The 22,861-nt window shown below is 36.8% G+C and overlaps 1 protein-coding gene across 1 annotated transcript in view; it reads right to left on the bottom strand.

Moving 5' to 3' along the window:
* Positions 1-16,534, bottom strand: part of b3glcta (beta 3-glucosyltransferase a) — a 70,321-nt gene extending 53,787 nt beyond the window's left edge. The window contains exons 1-2 of the mRNA XM_063492979.1: positions 16,293-16,534; positions 6,147-6,184 (exon numbers count right to left, since the gene is read on the bottom strand). Of these exons, the coding sequence (XP_063349049.1) occupies positions 6,147-6,184; positions 16,293-16,356 (102 nt within the window). The 5' untranslated portion in view covers positions 16,357-16,534. The remainder of the gene's footprint in view (positions 1-6,146; positions 6,185-16,292) is intronic.
* Between the last annotated feature and the right edge of the window lie 6,327 nt (positions 16,535-22,861).

Genomic DNA, 22,861 nt, shown 5'->3' with positions numbered 1-22,861 from the left:
TTACTTACAAACAAGAATACTACTTATCTTAGCCCCAGCTTGTTCCTCTCATGGCATACTTGCCATTTGGAAAAAAACCCCAGAGGACCATTTAAAAACACTTTCCACTGTTATTAAGAGTAACTAGATGAAGATATGTGGGCTTCTATTTAACAGCAGTGTTGTATTTTCTTTTAATCATACTTACTGATTAATTAGCTTTTGAAGAAACTGGCATGGCTACTGATTGATGGAACATTAAAGCTATTTTCGGCTGCTTCCCTATTCACAAATGTTCACCACAGCAAGTATCTTTGAATGTTTGATTTGGCAGATTTTTTTTTTAATGCCAGATACCTTCTCTGGTACAACCCCAAAGGGTTTTGAGCCGGCAGTATTTGCTTATTTGGCAGACATGTAAACCACTACACTATGGAGCCATTGCTGAAGCATATAAACACAAAAAAGTCACTGATTTGTTTAGGGTTTCATTATCTGTAAACTAACAAAACAGTATCCGTACACAACAGTGACAGCTTGCTCCTGCCCCCAAAACGTTATGATCAAATATAGATCTACACTGCATTCTCAATTACATTTCAAGGAAACAGATTATCTTTCAACAAAACAACTTAATAAAATAAAATGACTTTTTACCTGGGATATTAAATCATTTTTCTCTTCAAAATTTGACCCCAAACAACATTCTGGGTAGAAACACCCTTACTATTTCCATAGAAATTAAGAGGGTAAGTAGCAACCAGGTGCTGCTAATCAGATACATTTTGTCAATTGATCATCTGCAACCATGACCACCATTGTAAATCCGGAGGTTTTAGAATTCTGCAGCATTCAGGTGTATGTCAACACAATCTTTTTTAGTGGACATCCCACTAAAAATTGCCCTCAAGGTCAGACCGAGTAATGCTCAGAGAATTGCAAAAAACCCAAGAGCTACAACTCATGCTAAATGTGAACGTTTCTGCAACAACAATTAGAAAAAGCAGAAAGCCTAAAAAGCCTAAAAAGAACAGGGTAGAATAACTTTAAAAAGAAAAAGAAAAAGATCTGAACAAACCTCAAGACTTTTGGAACAATGTCCTTTGGACAAGCTACACCAAACAGAAGATGTTTGGCTATAATAATCAGCATCATGACTGGCAAAAACCAAACACAACATATCAGTACAAACGGCTCATACCAATTGTAAAGCACGGTGGTGAAGTGGTGGTGACTTTGGGCTTCTTTGTAGCCACCATCACTGAGTTCACCATAAAGTCTTTGTATATCAAAGCACTCTTCAGTCAAATGTGAGGCCATCCATCTAACAGATAAGATTGACTGAAACTGGATCATGCAACAGGACAGTGATCCAAAGCACAGCAGCAAATCTACACCAGAATTGCCGAAAAAGAAAAGAATCAAGGTACTACAATGGCCCAGCTGAAGTCCAGACCTCTGATTACAATGCAGGACTTTAGGAGAACTGTGCATATATAAATGTATGCAAACTTCAATTACCGGAGCAATGTTATAAAGATGAATGGATATGAGAAACTGAAAACAGTCGTACAGAAAACAATTACTTCCAGTTAATGCTGCTAAAGGTGGCTGCATAAGCTACTGAATCTTGGGGTGTACTAGGTTCTTCACAGGCCCACACAGAGTCCTTTGAAAAATGTCATTTTCCTTTCCTTTTCACATGACTGTAGTTGTGAATGCACTTTAATTAGCTTAGGAAAATCAGAAACGGCTTGTTTGTTGTATTTTGTCTCTTCTACCTGTGCTTGGTACCTGCTGTCAATTAAACATAGACAATGACAAGTCAGTCAAAACAGATTACGTTTTTTTATACATGTGATTGATAACATGACTGATCATCAATCTGTTGAAGTGATGGTATTCTCTTTCAATATAGGTACATTTTTAGGTTAATGTTCCTCACGGTTTTATTCAGACATTACCTCGATTGTGATAGAGAGGATATTGTTGTTATTCAAGATTAGATAGTACATCAAGTTATTTTTCGTTACTGCAGACAGCAGTCTGCTGTTCAGACCTGTGATAGACTGAAAAGTGATGTTTTTTTCCACAAAGTTTGATCCAGTGCTACTGTGACTTTTATAAGTACTTAAGACCTGAAGCAAACACATTTAGATGCCATCTGATTAATGGAATTAAGTGCACATCTGAAACAGGCTTTAGGTATAAGCTCATTTTGCATCCTTTTTTAATGCTAAAAACTTTATTAATAATAACTTCTAAAAAAGTTACAGTATTTTTGACCGTGAAAAGCAATGATGTACATAATGTGATTCAGACAAAGACTAACTGGGCTACTAAGAATTAAGATTAAATGCTTTTGGCTAATCTATAGCTGCATGTGTGTACACAGGTTTTCTCCAAACATAAGATTTCCAGATATAATAGATAATGTTGGAGCTTAATGCAAATTAGTGTGTAATATCTGGGAACTGCTGGTACTTGGGTTTTTTTCCAGGTGCTGTGGGATCTTTGAATGAATATTGACAGCATTCACAAAGGTTTGTTATCTCAGAAAAAATACTCTTTTTTCCTGAGCTGAGGTCACTGCAGACGAGTTGAAGCAATGATTCAGACATCAGACGTCTCTTCTTGAGTTTGATTTCTGCAAAGCAACTGCCCAAGGTGAAGAGAATAGGAATAATAAGAAAAACTCTTTTTACTTCTAGTGACAGCCGTTTAGGCTCTACAGATTAATTCTGGCAGAAAAACAACAACCTGCAAACGATGGGGAAGGTGTTATTGTTCAATCAAACACGGTGAGTCAAATAGTGCATTTTTAAGGAATCACTTTTCTTTATCTTCAAGACTAATCATTATGTCAACCACTGAAATGTACTCAAAACTTAAAACCTACAAAAGACAAAAAGCACTCTTCTCTGCCGGTCACAGTTGAAAATAAGTGGTTGTTATATTTGTTATCTGGATTACTTCACAAAGAAACTATATCATTTTGCAGTAACTGGAATGCTTGTCCCTACCTTCAGAGAACACCATGTCCCATCCTGCACAGTGTACATTCATACTCAAGAAAATGTTTATATTATATAACTTTGTGAAACTATACCACTTAGTCTCAAAAACACATGAAATAACTCATTGACTCACAAAGATGCACTTTCAGTTACATTTGTTCTGCTTGTCTCCATGTGTGTGGTAGACGACTGCTCTGTGCTTTCCCCCCACATATATTAACACCACCAGAAGGTGATGCTGACCCTTTCAGAGTGGAACGCTTTCAGGCTGGGTCATGTATTTAATTTTAGAAGTGTATTCATAACTTGCAAAGCCTCAAAGTCAAGCATTAGAGAAATGCTTTTCACTGGCTTTGCAGGACCATCAGCAGGAGGTTTGTTCTCACATTGTATAGTTATCTTGCATCCTTCCTCATGAGTCCTCAAAGTACACACAATCAAGGTACTTGTGCTTACATAAGCAAATGTGTAGTATTCTTGTTGTTTCTGAAGCCCTGAAACGACAGATAATCACAGCACCTGTGCTTGCCTTTGCCACCTTCTCCAAGTCATTTTCAGTTCAAACTGCTGCAAGTCATCAGCGGCTTCAGGCCATCTTCAAAGGAAAAGGAGGTGGGGAGGGGGTCGATATGCAAGCCACTGACTGTGTTGAAAGATGACAACTGATTACACCGATATTTACAGCTGCAACTGTGTTTCCTGAATTTCATATGATGAGTCTCTTGTTGCAATGGTATAATCAAAAAGCTGATTAAAGCAAAGTATGAATCAAAACTTCTTCCATTGGAAGAAGTAAACAGTAAGCAGCAGTAAAATTGGTTGTAGCTTCTTTGCATTCTGATATTAGCATTTCCCATGTCACACACCACACGAGCCGTGCAGATTTATTCGGATCTGATGAGCACAGCTGTTTGAAGTCAGTTGGGGAATCCTCTTTCATGCAGCAGCAGATCTTCTGAGCTGACCATTTGGTCTGAAAATCATGTGAAATAAGCTCTGAAGAAGCAGTAATTTAGTTAAAAGGCTTACTCTACTAAATATCTATACAATGGCATTTACATATATATTGCTTCTGAAATTTCTAGTGGATATACTAATTAGTATTTGCTTATTTTTAGTAGATTCTTTAAGCACTTCCTGTTTTTGCACTGATGAGGCCCTGTTAATGACCGGAACCACTTATTGCACAATAACAAGTGATTACAAAAACATCAACCAAAAATAAATAAATATGAATACGGACAAGAGAATCAGGAAGCAAAATCTAAACTGCAAAAACAACTCATTTTTGATGTAAAGCAGGAAACATTTGTTGGTTCATATTACCCCTGCCACAAAAAAGGCTGTACAAGCACTTTTGTAAAATGTCAATAACTATCAGTGGGACAAGCACTTAAAATGCTTTATTCATAAACGGTATAAAATTCCAAACATTAAACGAAAGTTGTTTTCTTAAACTTTGTTAATTTCTAAGGATATGTTGCAAAATGTTTTATGTGTGAGTGACCTTCAAGCCTCCTGCCACGGCCCTGATCTGTATTTTATGACTTTTCATAACTAAACTGGAGCACTTCCATGACCTAAAAATTTGTATTCCGTTCTAATTTGTTAATGTTGTTTCTCAGCTCGGAAGATCTAAAAAGGAAATAAATAACCTGGTTCACACTCTGCATTTGACCCGAGTTACACAAAACACACAAACGCTAAATACAACAAATGTATATACAGAAGGCAAAGTGTCTTTATGTCTGAGAAACCTGCTAAAATTTTCTAAATGGTAAATGGATTTTATATAGTGTTTTCCTATTCATTACACACTCAAAGTGCTTTCCATTATAGACAACATTCACCTATGCACCCACACGTCAGTGCATCACTTTTCACTGTAAATATGGTCCAAGGACACTCGGACGTGCAGCCTGGAGTAGGGGTTATTGAACCACTAAACTTCTGAGCAGTGGGTGACCTACCCTGCCCCTTTAGCCACAGCCTGTGCAGTGGGCAGTGAGTGCATTAGGAAATTCATAGTATGCTGGGAGTATAAAGAGATCATGAGCTTTCAAAACCATTAGCAACCTCTTGCAAAGGTAAATATAGGAAAAGACAGAAATAAATGTTGAGCTGTTTCCCCGTGCTTTTTGCAGACATTTAAGTGTATGAATAGATTCATTGCTGCAGTTTAGACATAAAGGAACTCCATAAACTGGTTTCTCTGCTTTTATCATTGTGGCATGATTCACAATCACATCTTTTTTTCAGCACATTAGCAATTTTATTCCTGATTATCTTTTCATTGTTGTAAAAACTCAGCTCTTTTCAGTGCCCCCAATGGGTTTCTTCTCCTGGGTGGTTATTATATAAATCTTTTTACTTTATCACTTTGATGGGCAGCAGTGCCAAATGGATCCCTAGTTAAAAAAGGGGATCATGATTTGAATGAGTATCTTTTCTAATAGATACCCTAATAATTTGGTTATTTTATTAGGGAAACTGCCTTCTTTTTTTGTTTAAATTGGATGCCAATAGCTTCTGCAGTTCTCATGAATACAATCCAACAAAGAACCAACTGTTTTAGGGTATTTATATTCAGTTGGATCACACTGGAGGTTTAGTTAAAAACAATTTCTCCATCATTTATAAGAACATGGGGGAACAAAAATGAAAAAGTGTCAAACTAAAAGAGCAAAACTTCCTCAGCAGGAAAAGAATTAGTTGACATCAGTAAAAAAGTAAGACAGTAATTTGCCGTTTTTGTGATGCTAAGCACCTCTGCCAGGAGGCTTACTGTCAACATCTTCTCACACCAATAAGAAGTAGAGCAACTGAAAATGTTAATTATTTATCACGCAGCAACTGCAGACTACAGAAAGTGCAAGAGCAAGAAAACCACACTGAACTTGCAGAAAATCGACTTTGTGCTGAGCAAATCAAACTTCTGATCTAGAGGCCAATATGCGTTCAATTACAAAAACATGGCTAATTTGAGCTGGTCAGGAAGTGGAGGCTTCCCGACCAACTGAAAAGCAAGAAACAAATGATTAGCTACTTACAATACCTCAGTGTACTGACAGCGTAAAGTATCAGGTATCATATCAAGTTTAATTTTCACATAGGAAACAAAGAATAATGGGGGTCAACTGTTTCTCTTACCTGTGTGTCTTTTCCTGAGCTGCCAGCAGCAAGGTGAACTGAAACAATGGAAAAAGATTATGTTATTCCAAATAATCCTGCAAAAAGAAATAAAATATTCAAAACTGAAACAGTCTCCTTTGTGCTTCAGTCTTCACTATCTAAAAGTTGTCATACAAATGCAACGCTAAAAGAAAACAACTTGTTTATTATTATTTGTGGAAAAACAACATATTTAAAAGGTATTTCAGGGTTTTCTTCCATTCCGAGTTGCTGCTGGATGTCTGAAAGCGTACGGCACCATTTCACCATTCGAGATTATAATTAGAGCCTTGAGAGCTTCTATCCAATTACATTGCCATCGATTCAGAGACAAGAAAATCTTCTCAGAAAGATTCCCAGGATTTCAAATCAATACATCAAAAACGGCAGCGTTGCTGAGAATGAATTAATAAAGCAATTTATATTAAATTACACTGCCTTCACTCCCACATCACTCAGCTTTAAATCTGACTTTAATTAGATGATATAACATAAAAATAGTTAAATTTCCTCTGCTGACTCACTGCACTGTGGCCATTAAAAAGGTCAACAGAGAGTTCAGATTAAAACCTAAAAGCAGCAGATATGTTTTCGAGCTTCAACCGAACCACTATGTAATATCCAAAATATAGGCTCTACAGAAAAAGATATAACTATCTCTATTTCATAAGATTGATACAATCTCTGTGAACCACTCTGCAATAATTTGGTCAGATATTGATTCCAGCCATAGTAAGGAAACCCTTAACTTAAATTATTCAACAAGCACAAAAAGTACATTTAAATACTTCTGTCTGCAAAGCCTGGAATGAAGCTCCCAGATCAAAATGAGTGACTGCTATTATTCTTATAATAAAAACACTGAAAATAACAGTGGATGCTGACAGTTTTAAAACTATCTAAAGGAAATGAACGGATTTTATTTTTCCTAAGGACGTAAGAGACGGTCTGATTTTTACTAGTTAGGTTTTCTTGCATTTAAAAAAATAAATAAATCCTGTTTATTGCTACTGTTTGCAGCAGTTCACAGTTCATTTAAAGTGCTTGTGTGACAAGGACAAAATGAGACAAATGGAGAGAAGACACAAAAGATGATGCTGATGAGCTGTTAAATCAACCAAACATGAATGACATTCAAATAATTAACAGAGAAACAAAACATTGTTTCCACAGCACATAGTGTCTTAAAAGAAATTCCACAATGACTCAGCAGTGACTTTGTTAATTAGAAATAACATTAGTACCATTATATAATAGTGCAGAATGAACCATCATGCTCAACTTTAAGGCTAATGTGAAAGAAATGACTTAATAATGGTTTCATTTCCTGATTAAATACTTCAGATAAAACGGGTATAAATTGACATAAAAAAAGCAAATAGATAAACACATGTGCAACAACATTGTTCAGTATAGAAAAAAAAATCCTGGATAGCAACTTCCCACTGAATAAAGAAAAGCAGTTATTTCAAACATTGCTGAACAAGGTCAAATATTTCCCTTTGGAGTGTAAAATCATGGTGTCTGGAAATAAAATGGATTTCCAGTGTGTTTCCGGCAGCTTTTGTGATGTGGTCCATGCTCATATTTCAATGAATATAAAGAATGCAATGTATTGACCAGCACTACTGACAAATCTTTGATTTTTTAGACTATTATATTTTACAGGTAACTCTCTCTTCAAACATTTCCCACAAAAAGAGTCTGCATCTTACAGACACAGGGTGCCCAAAGAAAAAGAAAAAGGTAAAAGAAAGAAGAGGGGGAGCCTGATCGTATTTATAAAATGAGAAGCTCAAAATAAATCTTGCATAGTGGGAATCACAATCTGGATTAAACTGCCTCCTTTTTTCTTCATTATACACAAGAAGCCAGCAAAACTCAATTTTGTACACCCCCACCCCCCTCCCCTCACATCATTATCTAATATCTGTATATTCTAAAAGCTATGTGAAGTTCACAAACATAAAGCGAGATCAGCAAAGCTTTAGGTATGTAGACACTACACACGACATCATGATATTGTATTCTGGTTTCTGTCGGTATTAAAAATGCAGCATTTGGTATGAAACTGGGCTTCCTACAGGAATACATACAAGTTAACAATACATTCTGCTACCTCTGCTCAAAATTCCCATCTTTTCATGGCTCACCCTGGAGAGGAGAGGCAGAGATGCACAGAAAGGAAGAGGGGGAATAACTCCATACATAACATCAGGAGTGGTGACTGGAGCACCTCCATCTCATTGCTTCCTCAGCCTGCATAATCAAGTCTGTTGTTTCCAACCGTGTTTTCAATTGAGCCACACTGAGATGAAGTGGCTTTGATTTCAGAAAGTCTTGAAATTCCTTTACATGATGACGGCGCTGAATGGTTTAGCTTTTAAACAAGCCTGTGCAGAATATACGCTGTTGTCATAATGACAGAACATGTCCAGTGCAATTATCAAGGAAACGCTGCACTCGGGTTTCATCTTAGGAGAATCCAAATTCAAGACTCTGACAAAGAATGTATGCAGAGCAGCTAGATACTTTATTAAATTCAAACAGGTTGAAGGGTTCTACTGAGAGCCATTTCCTGCTAATGAAAAATGGATTCATAGTAATTAAACAATGGCTTGCTTGTTTGACAATTGGTCAGTGTCTGACTTTAATTACTTCCAGCATTTAATGGGCGCTGAGGGAGCTGGGAAAAATAGAGACACCACATGAAAAGTGCTTTGAAGTAACTAAATCGCATTAACAAAGGCAGTTATTCAGGTGTATTATATTAACTTGAATGCAAATTAGCAATCAGTGTCTGCTTTAAAAGAGCTCTGATAATCACCATGTCCATGTGGGGTATTCAAAGCAACATGAGACAACTAAGGGCTTCCAAATAGACTGAATAGAGAATGCTCTGAACTGCAGCTGCAGTGGTTCAAAAAACAAAGTTATTTAATTTGGCAAAAACAATAAAATCTAAAATCCTGTTAGCTTCACAGTGCTGATATATGTGGCAGGGCTGCCATCCAGAAACCACTTCTGAGACCAGCGTGCAAACACTGCCAAGCTGAGAGCCATTAAACATGGATTCAGCTCTTACCAACCTCTTCTGAAAGGCCATCCATAGCCCTCCTGTTTACACAACAACACTACCTGGCACAAGATGTTGTAAAGTGGCTGGTAAAAAGAACAAACATTTAGGAAAATGAAACGAGAGAAAAAATGCACGAATATTTGACTTGAATAACACAGGTGAGGAAAAACATACTGCTTTGTTTTCTAATGTTGGCCTATTTCGATCATTAAGTATCTTCAAGTTGAAGACAAAGTTAATTTTCATCCTGCTTTATTAATGTTAAATGTTTTGAAAATATCATCACAACACGAGCCAGACCACAGCTTTTTTATCTTCTTCTTCTTTCAGCTGCTCCCTTTAGCAGTCGCAACAGTAGATCATCTGACCCCATCACTTGCATCTTCATCTATCAGTCCAACACTCCGCATGTCCTCCTTCACTACATCCATGAACCCCCTCTGTGGTCTTTGTCTTTTACTCCTGCCTGGCAGCTCCATGTTCAACAGTACATGTCCAAACCATCAACCATGGCTGTCTAACTTTGTGTCCAAATCACTTAACCTGAGCTGCCCTTCTCGTTTCTAATCTGCAATTCATTTCAACTCTGCCACCTATGGCTCCGCCTACTGTCTTTTTGTCACTGAAACATCTCCAAATCACACATCATATCAGGTTTCTGTACAATTTTGTAAACCTTCCTTTTCATAGTTTCTGCTATCCTTCTGCTAATGACTGTATGACTGCAGCTCAGTACCTGGAATCTACATCCAAATCCCATCATACCGTTTAAGTCCACTACCAACATCCCCTGATGAACCTCTGTTGGTGAGATCAGTTTTACCATTCATATCTAATAGATGGGTTGGAGTCAGGGTTACTTCACAGCAAATTAAAAGAACGAATTATAAATATGACAAATGTTAGGATCCCTTTCTACTTTTTCTTTTCCCTCTACATTAAAAATCTGATCCCTTCTGGTTTCCTACTTGTGCGGGCAGACTTTGGTGTTGATTGTGTGGTCAATAATGCCTCAAAATTATATCATGAAACTTCAAGAAATTTTGTGATAATGATATTTCACACAAAAAAAAAACAAAAACTGCACAACATTTTATCAATGCCTGCACCTTGCAGGCAGCAGCATTTATGAGTGCAAGTAAATGAAGTGCATTCTATACCCTTCTTTTCCAATGAGTTACTGTCACTGATGACAGACTACCTAATTTGAAGTGTGAATCCATTGAAACAAGGTCCCAGCAGCAGCAGCATTATAGTACAATAGAGGTGACTCCTCATGAGTCAAGTGTAAGCACAAAAGTAGTGTTTCCCTTGGAATTTAAAATAAAAGTCTAAAATAAAAATGTAAAATAACTTCTTAGCACTAGTTTAACAATAACTAAAGAAACTTCACCTTGCTTGATTAATCGCTTTTCAACTGTTTGAACTGGTATCATATACTTGGCCAAACTATATAGAACCACATCAGTAATTTCCTTCCACCATCTTCTCTTCCTGTCACATAAATTGCAGCTAACAAGAGCAGCTAGCGATGCTTGGTTGAGTCATTCGTTTAAATTTGAGTCGCATATCACCACCTGTTAGTTTTTGCCTCTAATGGGGAAACAAGCTTGTTGTTTCCACCCTCGGTGGGAATGGGGACAAATGGTTGCTGGCAGTTGCTACAGTGGGTGAAATCAGTCACAAAAAGTTATATGTTGGTGCATCAAAAACCTTTTTTGCAGATGTTTCTGTCACTGGTGGAGTTTGGGCACAAGTCGATCTGCTAGTGACCAAGGCAATCACAAGGAGGTTTTTGATGCAGCAACCTCTTTCACCTAGTGACAGTCAGCAACAACTGGGGCAGCACATCAAGGGCTGTTATGATGAATTTTCATCAGTAATGATCAATAATAACCCCAGGCTGAAGAAAACTTACCATAACTTATACGTGAGGTAAGATGATTTCAGGATGCCAGCATTTCTCATTGAAAAATTATAGAACTTAGCAGCAACAAGAACAATAAAAGCTATTATAAGTAAATCTCCTCAAAGGGCTGGCGCAGATGGCACACAGTTTCACACACAGTTGTAATAATTCATTTGGTTTATATTTTTTGACAACTGCTCTGCAAACTGTTCGGCATGCAAGATGCAGAAGCTTCATCTGGGATTGTGTCATATTAAATTTAAACTTTCTCTCAGCTCGAGGACCGCCAGCAGCCATCCAGGATCCATACTAGCAACACGTAATCTAGTTAGAACTATGGCACTCACTCTCAGTGCAAATGTTTTATTGTTTGTTTGGTTGGTTTTTTAAATATATAAATGCTGATTACATTAAATAAATGTTATCATACTTTTGTAACAGTTTTGTAATCATGAAATTATTATTTGTTTATACAGCTTCATGTCTAGTTCACAGACTGTCTCAGATATATAAAGATGCCAAAGTACTAAAACCACCAATGCTATAGTGGGTGTCTCCAAGATTAGATTTTGCCAGAATGACACACAAACACAAACACACACACACACACACACAAACTCACAAGGTGAAAACAACAACCAGACAGCTGCAGAGGGCTCATATAGCAGATTAAGATGCTGTATTCTGCAAATATATTAAAAAGTAATGGACAAGGACAATGCCATACTCAGCAAACATAAGTTGGACCACATCCATTCTTTAACTTGACCTTCATTTTGTTCTGAGCTACAGATCTGTCAAGTCCAGTGACTGTGTCAATATCAGGCTGCAGACATTTAGAGTGACAGGAAAAATACAGGAAACTGCCTTTGTTGTGTTTTTTTCTAATGAAACTAGGTGATTCCAGGAGCACATTTTGCAATGATGGCACCATATACTGTACATAAAGATGTGTGTAGCCTTCCAACACGATTTTATAAGAAAATGACCCTACCAGATCTATAACATCAGTATACACATTCCAAACTAGTTTCAATAGTTTTAAGTCTATTTTATTAAAATGTAATGCTCATATTTAAAATCATGGTCCCACATTAAATGACAAAGCAGGGTATATTTTTAGGCATAGCTACTTTTTGACTGATATGTCACTACCATATGAGAGCAGCATCACAAAACATGTTGCTAATGGGAGAGCAAAGTGTCCAGGTTATCTTGTAACAATATGCAAATGTACAGGTACACAGTCTGCCAAAATGAGAGCACATCGGGTGGTCAAAACCTAATGAGGGAATAAGTAATCAGCTGACAAAACAACAAAAACAGTGGTATAGTAAGACAGCATAAGCACACATTTTACAGTTGAGTTTCAACAGTGTGGTAATCGATATCTATCTAAGGGTGAAGTCTTCTGTCAGAAAATTGATAGAGACTGTGTTGGGTCTTTGAGGTTTTGAGCAGTGGTTCTCTGGTTAAATCTCACAGCTCAGGTGGAGTAACAAACAAGTCTGAAATATAAATCTTAAATCCGTGTATAACAGGTGATCAGCAGGATACGCAGAAGAGAAAGAACAAAACATTTTTTAAGTTCAGATCCTGACTGATCTGCGAGTTAATAAGTTTGCTATGCCATGTGCTGAAATGTATGCATGTTGTTTTTTCTGCCTGCCACAAGAGGCTGCAGTTATTTATTAAAGTCAAAGGAATTAATTTGATTTGCAGCCACCTGTGGGCAGCAAAGAAACATTAATAGCTATATTTCTACAGACATTTCATATTAGAGGGAGTAAAGATAAATAATACTAAAATAATGGGAAAAACAAAACATGAATGTGATTTGTGAGTTACAGGGCCGAGTGTGTGTACTTGTGAGTAAAGAAACACACAGTTTGCTCTGCAGTTTTTCTTGTGGACTGATACTGGAACATGAAGCACCCCAACAACTAATTCTGGTGCTTGCATTACATCCATAGCACCTATGCTAGCATTTGCCAACTATTATCCCCCCCTCTCTCCAACACTAATATACAAGTAATATCAATATTAAGGACCAGAAATACATCAGATCCAAGCACTGAGGATGAAGACTCACTGAAGAGTTACACGACAGAGGCAAAACTTTGGCTTTCTGCTCCAGGTGTTTCATTCACGCCTTTATTCTCATAACATCTCTCACTGTCATTCCCAGTAAAATTAATGCTTCAAGTGATGATTATCACTACAAAAAAATAACACATGCTTTTATTCTGTGCTTTCAGCAGTTGGTAGTTAATTGCTGGCTGCAAGCCTTAGTAGATTTTCTAACTCGCTGAATCCAAGTTTTGCATTCTAATAGGGAAACTCCCACAAATACATATGTCAGCAGCAGAAATAACGGTGTCCACGCCTTTCTGTCACAAAGACGCCAAAACTAATTTATGCTGGTGCAACCTGTTCTTTAAACTGGCCCTGTGCCTTTTTATGAAGCTAAATTGATGTTTTTAAATCAACAATCTAAACAGCTAAAGGACTTCTAAGCACCAATTTGTCACTTAGTTCATTGTCGATATAGTCATATCTTTTCACTCCCCCTATGGGATAAGATCTGTTCCAAGACCTGCGAGAGAGTAATCATGAATCCTAATCCTCCTCACCATGTGAGCTGTATGCCTTCAGTCACTTCTAAAAACCCAAAAGTGACCACAGCTGAAGGTCATAACAAAGACTATTGTTTAAGAGCTGGCTCAGCTCTCCTTTCTCCCCATCATCGCCCACTTCAATCTCACAGTCCTTTTTACTGTCTCTGAACTGAGTCATCCTAAGGTAGAGGAATGGGGAAAAAATTTTGAAGATAAATTGGCAATCTGTCACTTAGACACATGATGAAAAAAAAAACCCAAATAAAAAAGCAAAAACCTTTAAGAAGCTGTTTTCTGGATTGCAATGAAAATGTCAGCAACCAACAAACCAACTGCTCGTGTTTAGACAAACTTTACAGTAAATAAATAACTGGTGTTTTAAATTTAATTGCTCTAAATTAACAGCACAGTTTTACCGGCTTCTCCAGCCACAAGTGATAAATGTTGCTGTTCACCAACAGCATAAGAAAAGCTGAATCCACATTTTTATATAGCTCTACAACCCCACGTATTGTACATCACTGCACTATCTCTAAGTCAACAAGCAATTGCACACTCTATGGAGATACTGCATGTACCACAATTGAAATGCGCCCCATGTGGACCCAGAAAATGCGCTGTGGTCTCAAACTGCTGGTCCCGACTGCATCACACTCAACGTCAAACCACTTGAGTGCACATCAGAAATGACAGTTGGTTGAGGCTCCATGGACAACATCATTGAAAAACAGCAGAGGTGGCACCCTAATGTCACCAAACTGGCTGTTCTCCAGACCTCGGCTGTACTTCAATGTTAGGTCCATGAATATTACATACAGGGGGAGCAGACAAGCAGCCTTGTCTGAGTGTGATGCCCAGCTAAATGTGCTTGACTCAGGGCCAAATACACAAACAGAGCTTTCACCCGGGCACAGGGTCGATTGCAGCAGACACCATGGCTGCTCATACTGCCCAGAATGTAGTGCATATTTTACATCACACATGCATTGACTTGAGGACTTGTTCAAACTGGTACGGTTTTGTTTAATGTGCAGCATCCGCAGGTAGGCTTCAAAGCAGCACTTCCTTCTTTTCCAGTTATTAAGCATTAATTGAACTGAGACAAGGCTTGATTTATTTACTTATTTATTTATTTTTGCCAGAAATAAGCATCCAAGGAAGGAAGCTGATCAGAAATTATATGCGATATATGTTTCTCCTTTTTCTAGTGAAATTCTACGAAATAAAAAGTCATGAACATATTCATGTTTGGAATAAGCAAAGCAAAGAAAGGAACGTAAAACAGCGGCTAACTGTAGGTTAAAATCTTAATTATCCTAGGTCGAATCCAATTAATAATGAATCAGTAGTACTGAGAATGACCTGTGGTAACGCAACACATTTGCAGATCCTTGTGTATTTAGCTATTTAGCTTTTGTCACCATGACAATTTTCAGTCCCAGTGAGGCAGGCAGCTCAGCATTTATCTCATCTTGTTCAGGTGGACCTTCACCATGGTACACTGGGCAGATATAATATTGGTCACTCAGTCCAATTCTCTTCCCAGCTGCAGCCACAAATTGTGTGCTGCAACGGTCATGCCACATCACTGAATATGTGACTGTATGTGCACGGAACATGCACACATATGCTAATGCAAATATACGTGGAGCATGCTTAGAGCATGCATTAATTCGTGTTAAACCAATTCAACTAAAAGATTTAACATATCAATTAAACATTTATCAAGTTAATACATCATCTTCATTGAGGGAATTATGAAACAATTTGCCAATATTTGTGCTACAAATTAAAAACTATATATATATATATATATATATATATATATATATATATATATATATATATATATAGTCAAAGCGCAAAGATATCCTTTCACTTGTTTTTCAGTCTGTGGACATAATTTCCTTTTACTCTCTTACAGCGACAAAAATAGGAACAAGTCATGCTTTTAACTGTGGCTTTTATTTAATCTTCTGCGTTTGTTTTTTAAATTCCATGCGCACATCCAGGGCGACAAAGAAACCCCCAACTTAAAGCTTTTGGGAGCTGTAGCCTGAGGTGCATTGATCCTCGGGCTTGACTCCTGTCGGTGCAACGTCGATATGTCAGGGAGAAAAGCAGCCCCGCTTGTCGCGAGGGGGGGATAGATTTCAACAGAAATGCCACGAGAGAGCTTCCAAACCCTCTCCTCTGCCGTTAACTCTAATATAAACTCATTGGTCTACATAAAGCCACATGGCACCCGGTGAGTGCAAATCGCCTTTAAACTCCTCAGGAAGTTGAGGCGGATCATGGTTCCGCACTTCACACTTAAGAAAATACACTCGCAGCTCGCCTCTTCGCGCTGTTGGCAAAACTGTAACAAGCGCAACACTGTCCCTTGTTTCCAAACAAAAATCAGCTTCGCCTTGAAAAACGGAACAAACTGTTTACTGTTGACGGGATCGTTACGTCCCTCACAGCTGTCTGGTCCGAGCCCCCTGACTTGAAGATTAGAAAGTAAAGTGAGTACTTACAGAAAGAGAGGAAAAGCAAACAGCCTGCCACTTTGTGACCGACGTGTGGGCTGTTCGACAGCATCCTGGGAGAGTCCTATTTGAGCTGTGTAGGTGGTGGAGGAAGCTCGCAGAGCATGGGCTTTCTGACTGTTAAAAAACAAACAACTGGGCTTTTCCTTTTCACAGTTTCACGGAAAACGGGGAGTAGATCTGTGCTCCGGCAGGAGGCATCTCCACTTTCTGTACGAGGCGCAGGGACGCGCTCTGCTGGCGGGATGAATTCACTGAGCTCAGCTGACAGGCTGCCGGGCCAGATGGTGGAAAAAACAGAAACGCTTACTGGAGGCTTACTGCTGCTGCCTTCAAGTGCTCCCGTGAAACTCCCGACTTAGCACTAGAGCTGAAAATACATCCTACCGAGCAGTCTTTTTTTTTTTTAATCAAAACGTGTTCGAAATGGTCAATGTAGGTTTATCAAAGGTTATATTTATAATTTTAATTAAATGAATTTTTTTTTAAAACGCCATGAGTTGCTTAAAATTTAACCCATAGCTCCAACTAAAACATAGCCATAACTTTAGAGAATTCAAAATGCTAAAAAAAAAAATCCACCCAAATAACCCAACTATTTAAAGTTTACTGTTAATTAACGGAGCACCAAATCCACACAGTTAAGAAGCTGGTACCAAGAAATGTTCGCCAGCCTGTTAGAAATGTTATGTTTACCTGAGTGACTAATCGATTATGTAGTTCCAATTCTACTCTGGAGATAACTGTTCAGTTTTCTCTACACTTCCTCCCCCACAGTAAACATTTGTCATGTCTTACCAGAGGAAATCACACGGGCAACTAATGACATGAACTAATTGGTTCCAGTTATGCCTTCTTATAAACCATGGCATTAGGTCAGCTTAGATAATTGCCGGATCCTGGAACTGGGACGCCTAAGTATGATGCAGCCGTTGTTAGAATTTCATCGAGTGGTTTCCTTGCTTTATGTTGAAATATATTCCTGGAAAATGTCAGTAAGAGGTCACAACTTACATTCATGATAATAATGATGTGCAGATCTGCTATATACAGCACTGCAGACTGTTGGTTTTGCACATAAAGAATCCATAGGGAGACGTTTATCAAAAACTCTCCACACTCACCCAACACTTCTTTGTAGATTTTTATAGATCCCCATAAAGCAGCTGTCTCCATGTTTCTGACTCACATTTTGCAAAGCCTTCATTTTTCACGTTGTTTTTTATACACGCCATTAGTTGTTTTGTTGTTGTTGTTGTTTTTTTTTTATTTAGGTGCACTTGTTCAGTTATTTGCTAATGCAAATATCTTATATCTCAAATATCAGTTAAGACTATTTAGGCATATATTCATATATGACCTGCTGAAGATCAAAATGAGCATCAGAATGAGATTTAAGTGACTCTGACTGCTGTTGGTATCAAACAGGCTGCTCTGAGTACTTCACTAACTGCTGATCTACTGAGAATTGTTCAAAAGAACAAAAATCAAGGGAGTAGCAGTTCTTTGGGAAACTGGGTGAAAAGGCCTTGTTGAGGTCAGAGTAGAATGACTAGAATGCTTCAAGCTGATGGGAAGCCAAATAACTCAAATAACCACTCGTTACAACCAACTGAACATAAAGCAGATGGGTTATAGTAGAAGAAGATCACTCTGAGCACCACTTCTGTCAGCTAAGAAGAGGAAACTGAGGCTAAAATTCACACTGACTCACCAAAATTGGACAAACAGAAGAAAGAAAAAATGTTACTTGGTGTGACGAGGCTTGATTTCTGCTATGGCATTCAGGTGGTCGGGTCAAAATCTGGTACAAACAACATGAAAGCATGGATCATGATGTCTGCTTCCAACAGGATAATGCAACATGTCGTGAACTCAAATGATCTCATACTAGTTTTCTGAACAATATGGTAAGTTCACTGAATTCAAATGACCTCCGCAGTCACCGCATCTCAATCCAAACAGAGCACCTGTGGGGTGTGGTGGAACAGAGATCGTGCTCATGGATACACAGCTCACAAATCTGCAGCAATTGTGATGCTACCATGTCAATATGGACCAAAATTTGTGAGGAATGTTTTAGTACCTTGTTGGATCTGGGCCATGAATTTAAAGGCAGTTCAGAAGGCAAAAGGAGATCCAACCCCATACTTGCAAAGTATATATAATGAAACTGGTGAGTGTATGTAAGTTCAATTAAAAAACAAACAAACCCTTCTTTAGCTCTTTCAATGTCATGATAGTGTTGCGCATCTAGTTTACTGTTTCCATGTTATTATGTCTTACTGTTTCCTGCTATGACAAGAAACGTATATCTAGTAAAACACCTGCAAAGTCAATGTGCATTTTTGCCTGATTACACTTCTCCTGAACAGACTCTGGTTCCTTCATATCTGGAGTTAATTTGAACTTGTGAGAGTGGGACAGCTTACACCTTTATCATTCTAATTAGGAGACAGTGGATTAGTTACGTCATTAAGTCCCAGCAAAATGTGAGCAGGGGCCTAATTAGCGCAATAACTTAAAGCCCTTATGTGCTGGGTCTGAAACTGTGTTATGTTGTAACATAGCCGTTACCAGCTGCATAACCATATTACTTTGTTCTATTGAGAATATGGTAATATTGAGCTTCTTATGTTATGGTATGAATAGCCAAATCAATAGCTTTCTGTAGCCATGTCAATATGTTGTAAAATGTGACGTTATGGGAACAGATCTAAAAATTGAGGAGACATTTTTGCATCTGAAACAGAAGCTTAACTAACATTATAGCATGTTAGCTATATTGCATTTTAGTTGGGTTTTTTCTTTTTAAGTTTTTTTCTCTTGTATATGTTTTTCATATTTTTCTCTTCATTTTTTTCATCCTTGCTTTTCTGAGGGCTGCAATGTAGCTTAGCTCTTAATGATCCTGTACAAATTAGGCATCTAAGATCAGCAGTAGCTCAACTGTTGTATTGTTATTTGCTTATTGTGATTTAATGGGGAAAAATCACTGTTAAAACTAAGACAAGTAATGAAAATCAAAATGTCTTTTTATCATTATACAGAAGAATAGGCCCAATTGACTTAGAATTTCAATTGGTGGCAGCACCTCTGTGCTCCAAACTCCATAAATGTTACATTTTGGCAGCTGGGGTGGCTCAAATTCACTGCTTTCTGTTATTCATCTTTCACGTGGGATGTGAGAAACACATTTTCCAACATCCTGTGAAGGCAGCATTCATTCAGATGCACTTTGACAGATCTGTCCAGATTTGTGACTATGAACACAGCTAGAAACAAGAAAATCAGGACAGTGTCTTATTTTGTTTTTTTCCCTCCAGTGACAGTACATGAAAGAGCAAGTTTGTGAACAGTGACGGTGACTTGATTTTACAGAGACAAAGTCAACTTGACTGGTTTCTAAGTGCTAACATAAGAAGCAACTTGCCCCCAGTCCACTGTCACTGAAGTTACTACATGTTCTGTCTATATTAAACATTAAATAATAACATTAACATATTTTTGTGTCCTAAATGTGTAACTAATGTGAATTTCTGTAGCGCTTTAACCTGTAATTATAATGTTATTAACTATAAACATAAACTATTATAAGATTTAATAGTTACTGTAATCAAAAAACAAATCAGATGTGCATAACCTCCCCTGGGTTTCTCTTCTAATTATTGTTTGTTAACATTATATTACAAACCCTCATACTTTCCCAGTAAGAGAAGGACTGGGGACTATTCAGGTGCGTGTGTGTGAATGTGTGTGTAAGAAAAAGGATGATGGATTGCAGGTTTTAAAGTTCTCCATGGATATTGTTTCTACGGCGGTCCAGAAGAAAAAAATAAATACTATAGTGACAATTTACTTGATGAACTACACACTGTGCACACTATCTCATTCCCTCATTTTTCATTTTATGTCACATTTCATTTTGTTTTCACAAAGATGACTCCGTCTACAACGGTGCATTCCCCTTACTTTTGACCTGAAATACATGCATAAATTCCTTCTAAAATATTGCCATCCACACTACTTGGTTTATACAGTCAGGTGACAAATTAAGACCCCTGACCCCTACAGTGAAGTGATTTGGTGGCTCTTGGAGCTATTTTACTAAGAGAATCAGGATCCACTTGTCCCCTTAGAGGGAAATCAATACAGAATGGTTGTGAGAGATTAGCCTTTATCCTGTGATGAAACATTTCTATCCCGATGAGTGGTCTCTTCCAGGATGATGAGACTCCAATCTATAGGGGTCACTAAATGGTTTAATAAGTATGAAAATGTGATGTGAATCACATGGAATGTTTTGGATGTATTAGACACATCTTTTTACCACAGTCACTAAAACATAAAGATACTTTCTGTTTTGTTTTGTTTTTTTTCCCCTTAATTTGCCATTGTCTTTATTCTGATAAAGGTCTCCATCTCTGTTATACTTTAAGCAGGTGTCTCCTGTTTAGACTCAAGGATCAGATAGAGCCTTCTCATTCATGTGCTCAGAAAAAACAGAGAAGGGCATTTAATGTAAACTGAAATGCTTTATTTCTAAATGATAAGAATGAAAAATCTGAACGCAAGCAGACTTTTATTAAGAAGACAATGTACAGTACTGTGGATGGGGTAATTTATTGAAATGCACTGACATACAATGTATATGTTTATACAGTGCTATTGATCTTGAAAGTCAATATTGAACCTTTATTCTTCAAAACAGCCTGAACTCTCTTAGATAAGCTCTCCTGTACTTTCTTTAAGTAAGTAGTCTTCATGAATAGTTCTCCAGGCTTCTTGAAGGACATTCAAAGCTCTTCTTTGGATGTTGGTTGTTTTGTTCCATTCTTTGTCAAGATGATCCCACACTGCTTCAGTAATGTTAAGGTTGGAAGTCTGAGGACATCAGCCCGTGGCTGATAGAGGCCCATTATGTGTTTTTCTATCCAGGTATGCATTTCTTCTTTGGGATCATTGTTATGCTGATAAATGAAGTCATTGTCAGCCAGATGTTTTCCAGATGGTACTGCATAGTGGCACTTTTTTGTGTTCCCAATTCTATCAATTTTGACAAGATTCCCAACAACACTGGCTGAAATTCTGCCCAAACAGATGGTTGTAGACACTCACTGTTGTACCTCTTTCTTGACCTCCATATATATATATATATACATATATATATATATATATATACACATATATATATATATATACATATATACATACACATATATACATATATACATATATACATATACATATACATATATACATATATACATATATATATATACATATACATATATACATATATATATATACATATACATATATACATTTATATATATATATACATATATACATATATATACATATATACATATATATATATATATACATATATATACATATACATATATATACATATACATATATATACATATATATATATATACATATATATACATATACATATATATATACATATATATATATATACATATATATATATATATACATATACATATATATACATATATATATATATACATATATATATATATATATATATATATATATATATATATATATATATATATATATATATATATATATATATATATATATATATATATATATATATGTATACATATATACATATATACATATATACTTCTTGGAACCAAAAAATAAGGGGTGGATCAAGACTTTTGCACAGTACTGTATATTAGTCCGATTAAAAAAAAAAATCATGAATAATGCACATATAAATCTGCATATACATATACATATACATATATTTTGGTTAAAAATCTCATTAAAGTGTGCAAACCAGAGTTCTGCTCATTGAAACCACATTTTTTTCCTATGATTCTGTGTTTTTTTCCCCAATAATGTTAAATTCTCAACCAAACAACAAAAAGAAATAACGAACAATATTAATGAATTCATGTTTTCGCATACTCTCGTACATTTAAATATTTACTAACCAATTATATTTTGGTGACTTTGAGTAACTGATTCATGATGTAAGAGTAAAAACAGTGGAAGTGAAAACAATAACGTTTTAGGTTGTAACTAAAAGTATGAGTATAAGATGTTGTAAAGAGAAATGTCAGGTGATCATTCCCTGTTGCTTTGTCACTTCTCTCAGATAAATGCAGGTGTGTGTGGGATCTGTTCTTATGAATTTAGATACTAATTATAAAGTACAGAGATTTGAAAAATAATCATCCTTTGAAAGAATGAAATGCTTTGCTTTAATATTTGACTAGGCTATAAAAATAAAATTTAGCATGTTTCTTTTTCTGTTTGTTCAACACAAAGGTACTTTTTGAAAAAATCAATAGCTAAATTTGTTTACTCAGTGATACGGAAGAAAATGTCATCTTAACAGTTTAAAGTCATGAGTGTCAAAATTCAGCAGTGCTGCTTCCTACTTTGCTTCATGTCAGCGATGAGATCAAAAGTGTTTCAAAATAGAAATGAGAGCAGAACTAATTTTTGTAACAGCAGGTGACCCAGTGTCCTCCTGAATATGAACAGCTTCACATCTTCCATAAATTATA

Source organism: Pelmatolapia mariae, linkage group LG14 (assembly GCF_036321145.2).
Source record: "Pelmatolapia mariae isolate MD_Pm_ZW linkage group LG14, Pm_UMD_F_2, whole genome shotgun sequence".
Lineage (NCBI taxonomy): Eukaryota > Metazoa > Chordata > Actinopteri > Cichliformes > Cichlidae > Pelmatolapia > Pelmatolapia mariae.
Note: the sequence above shows the minus strand (reverse complement) of the source record. Positions and strands in the feature narration are given on the sequence as shown.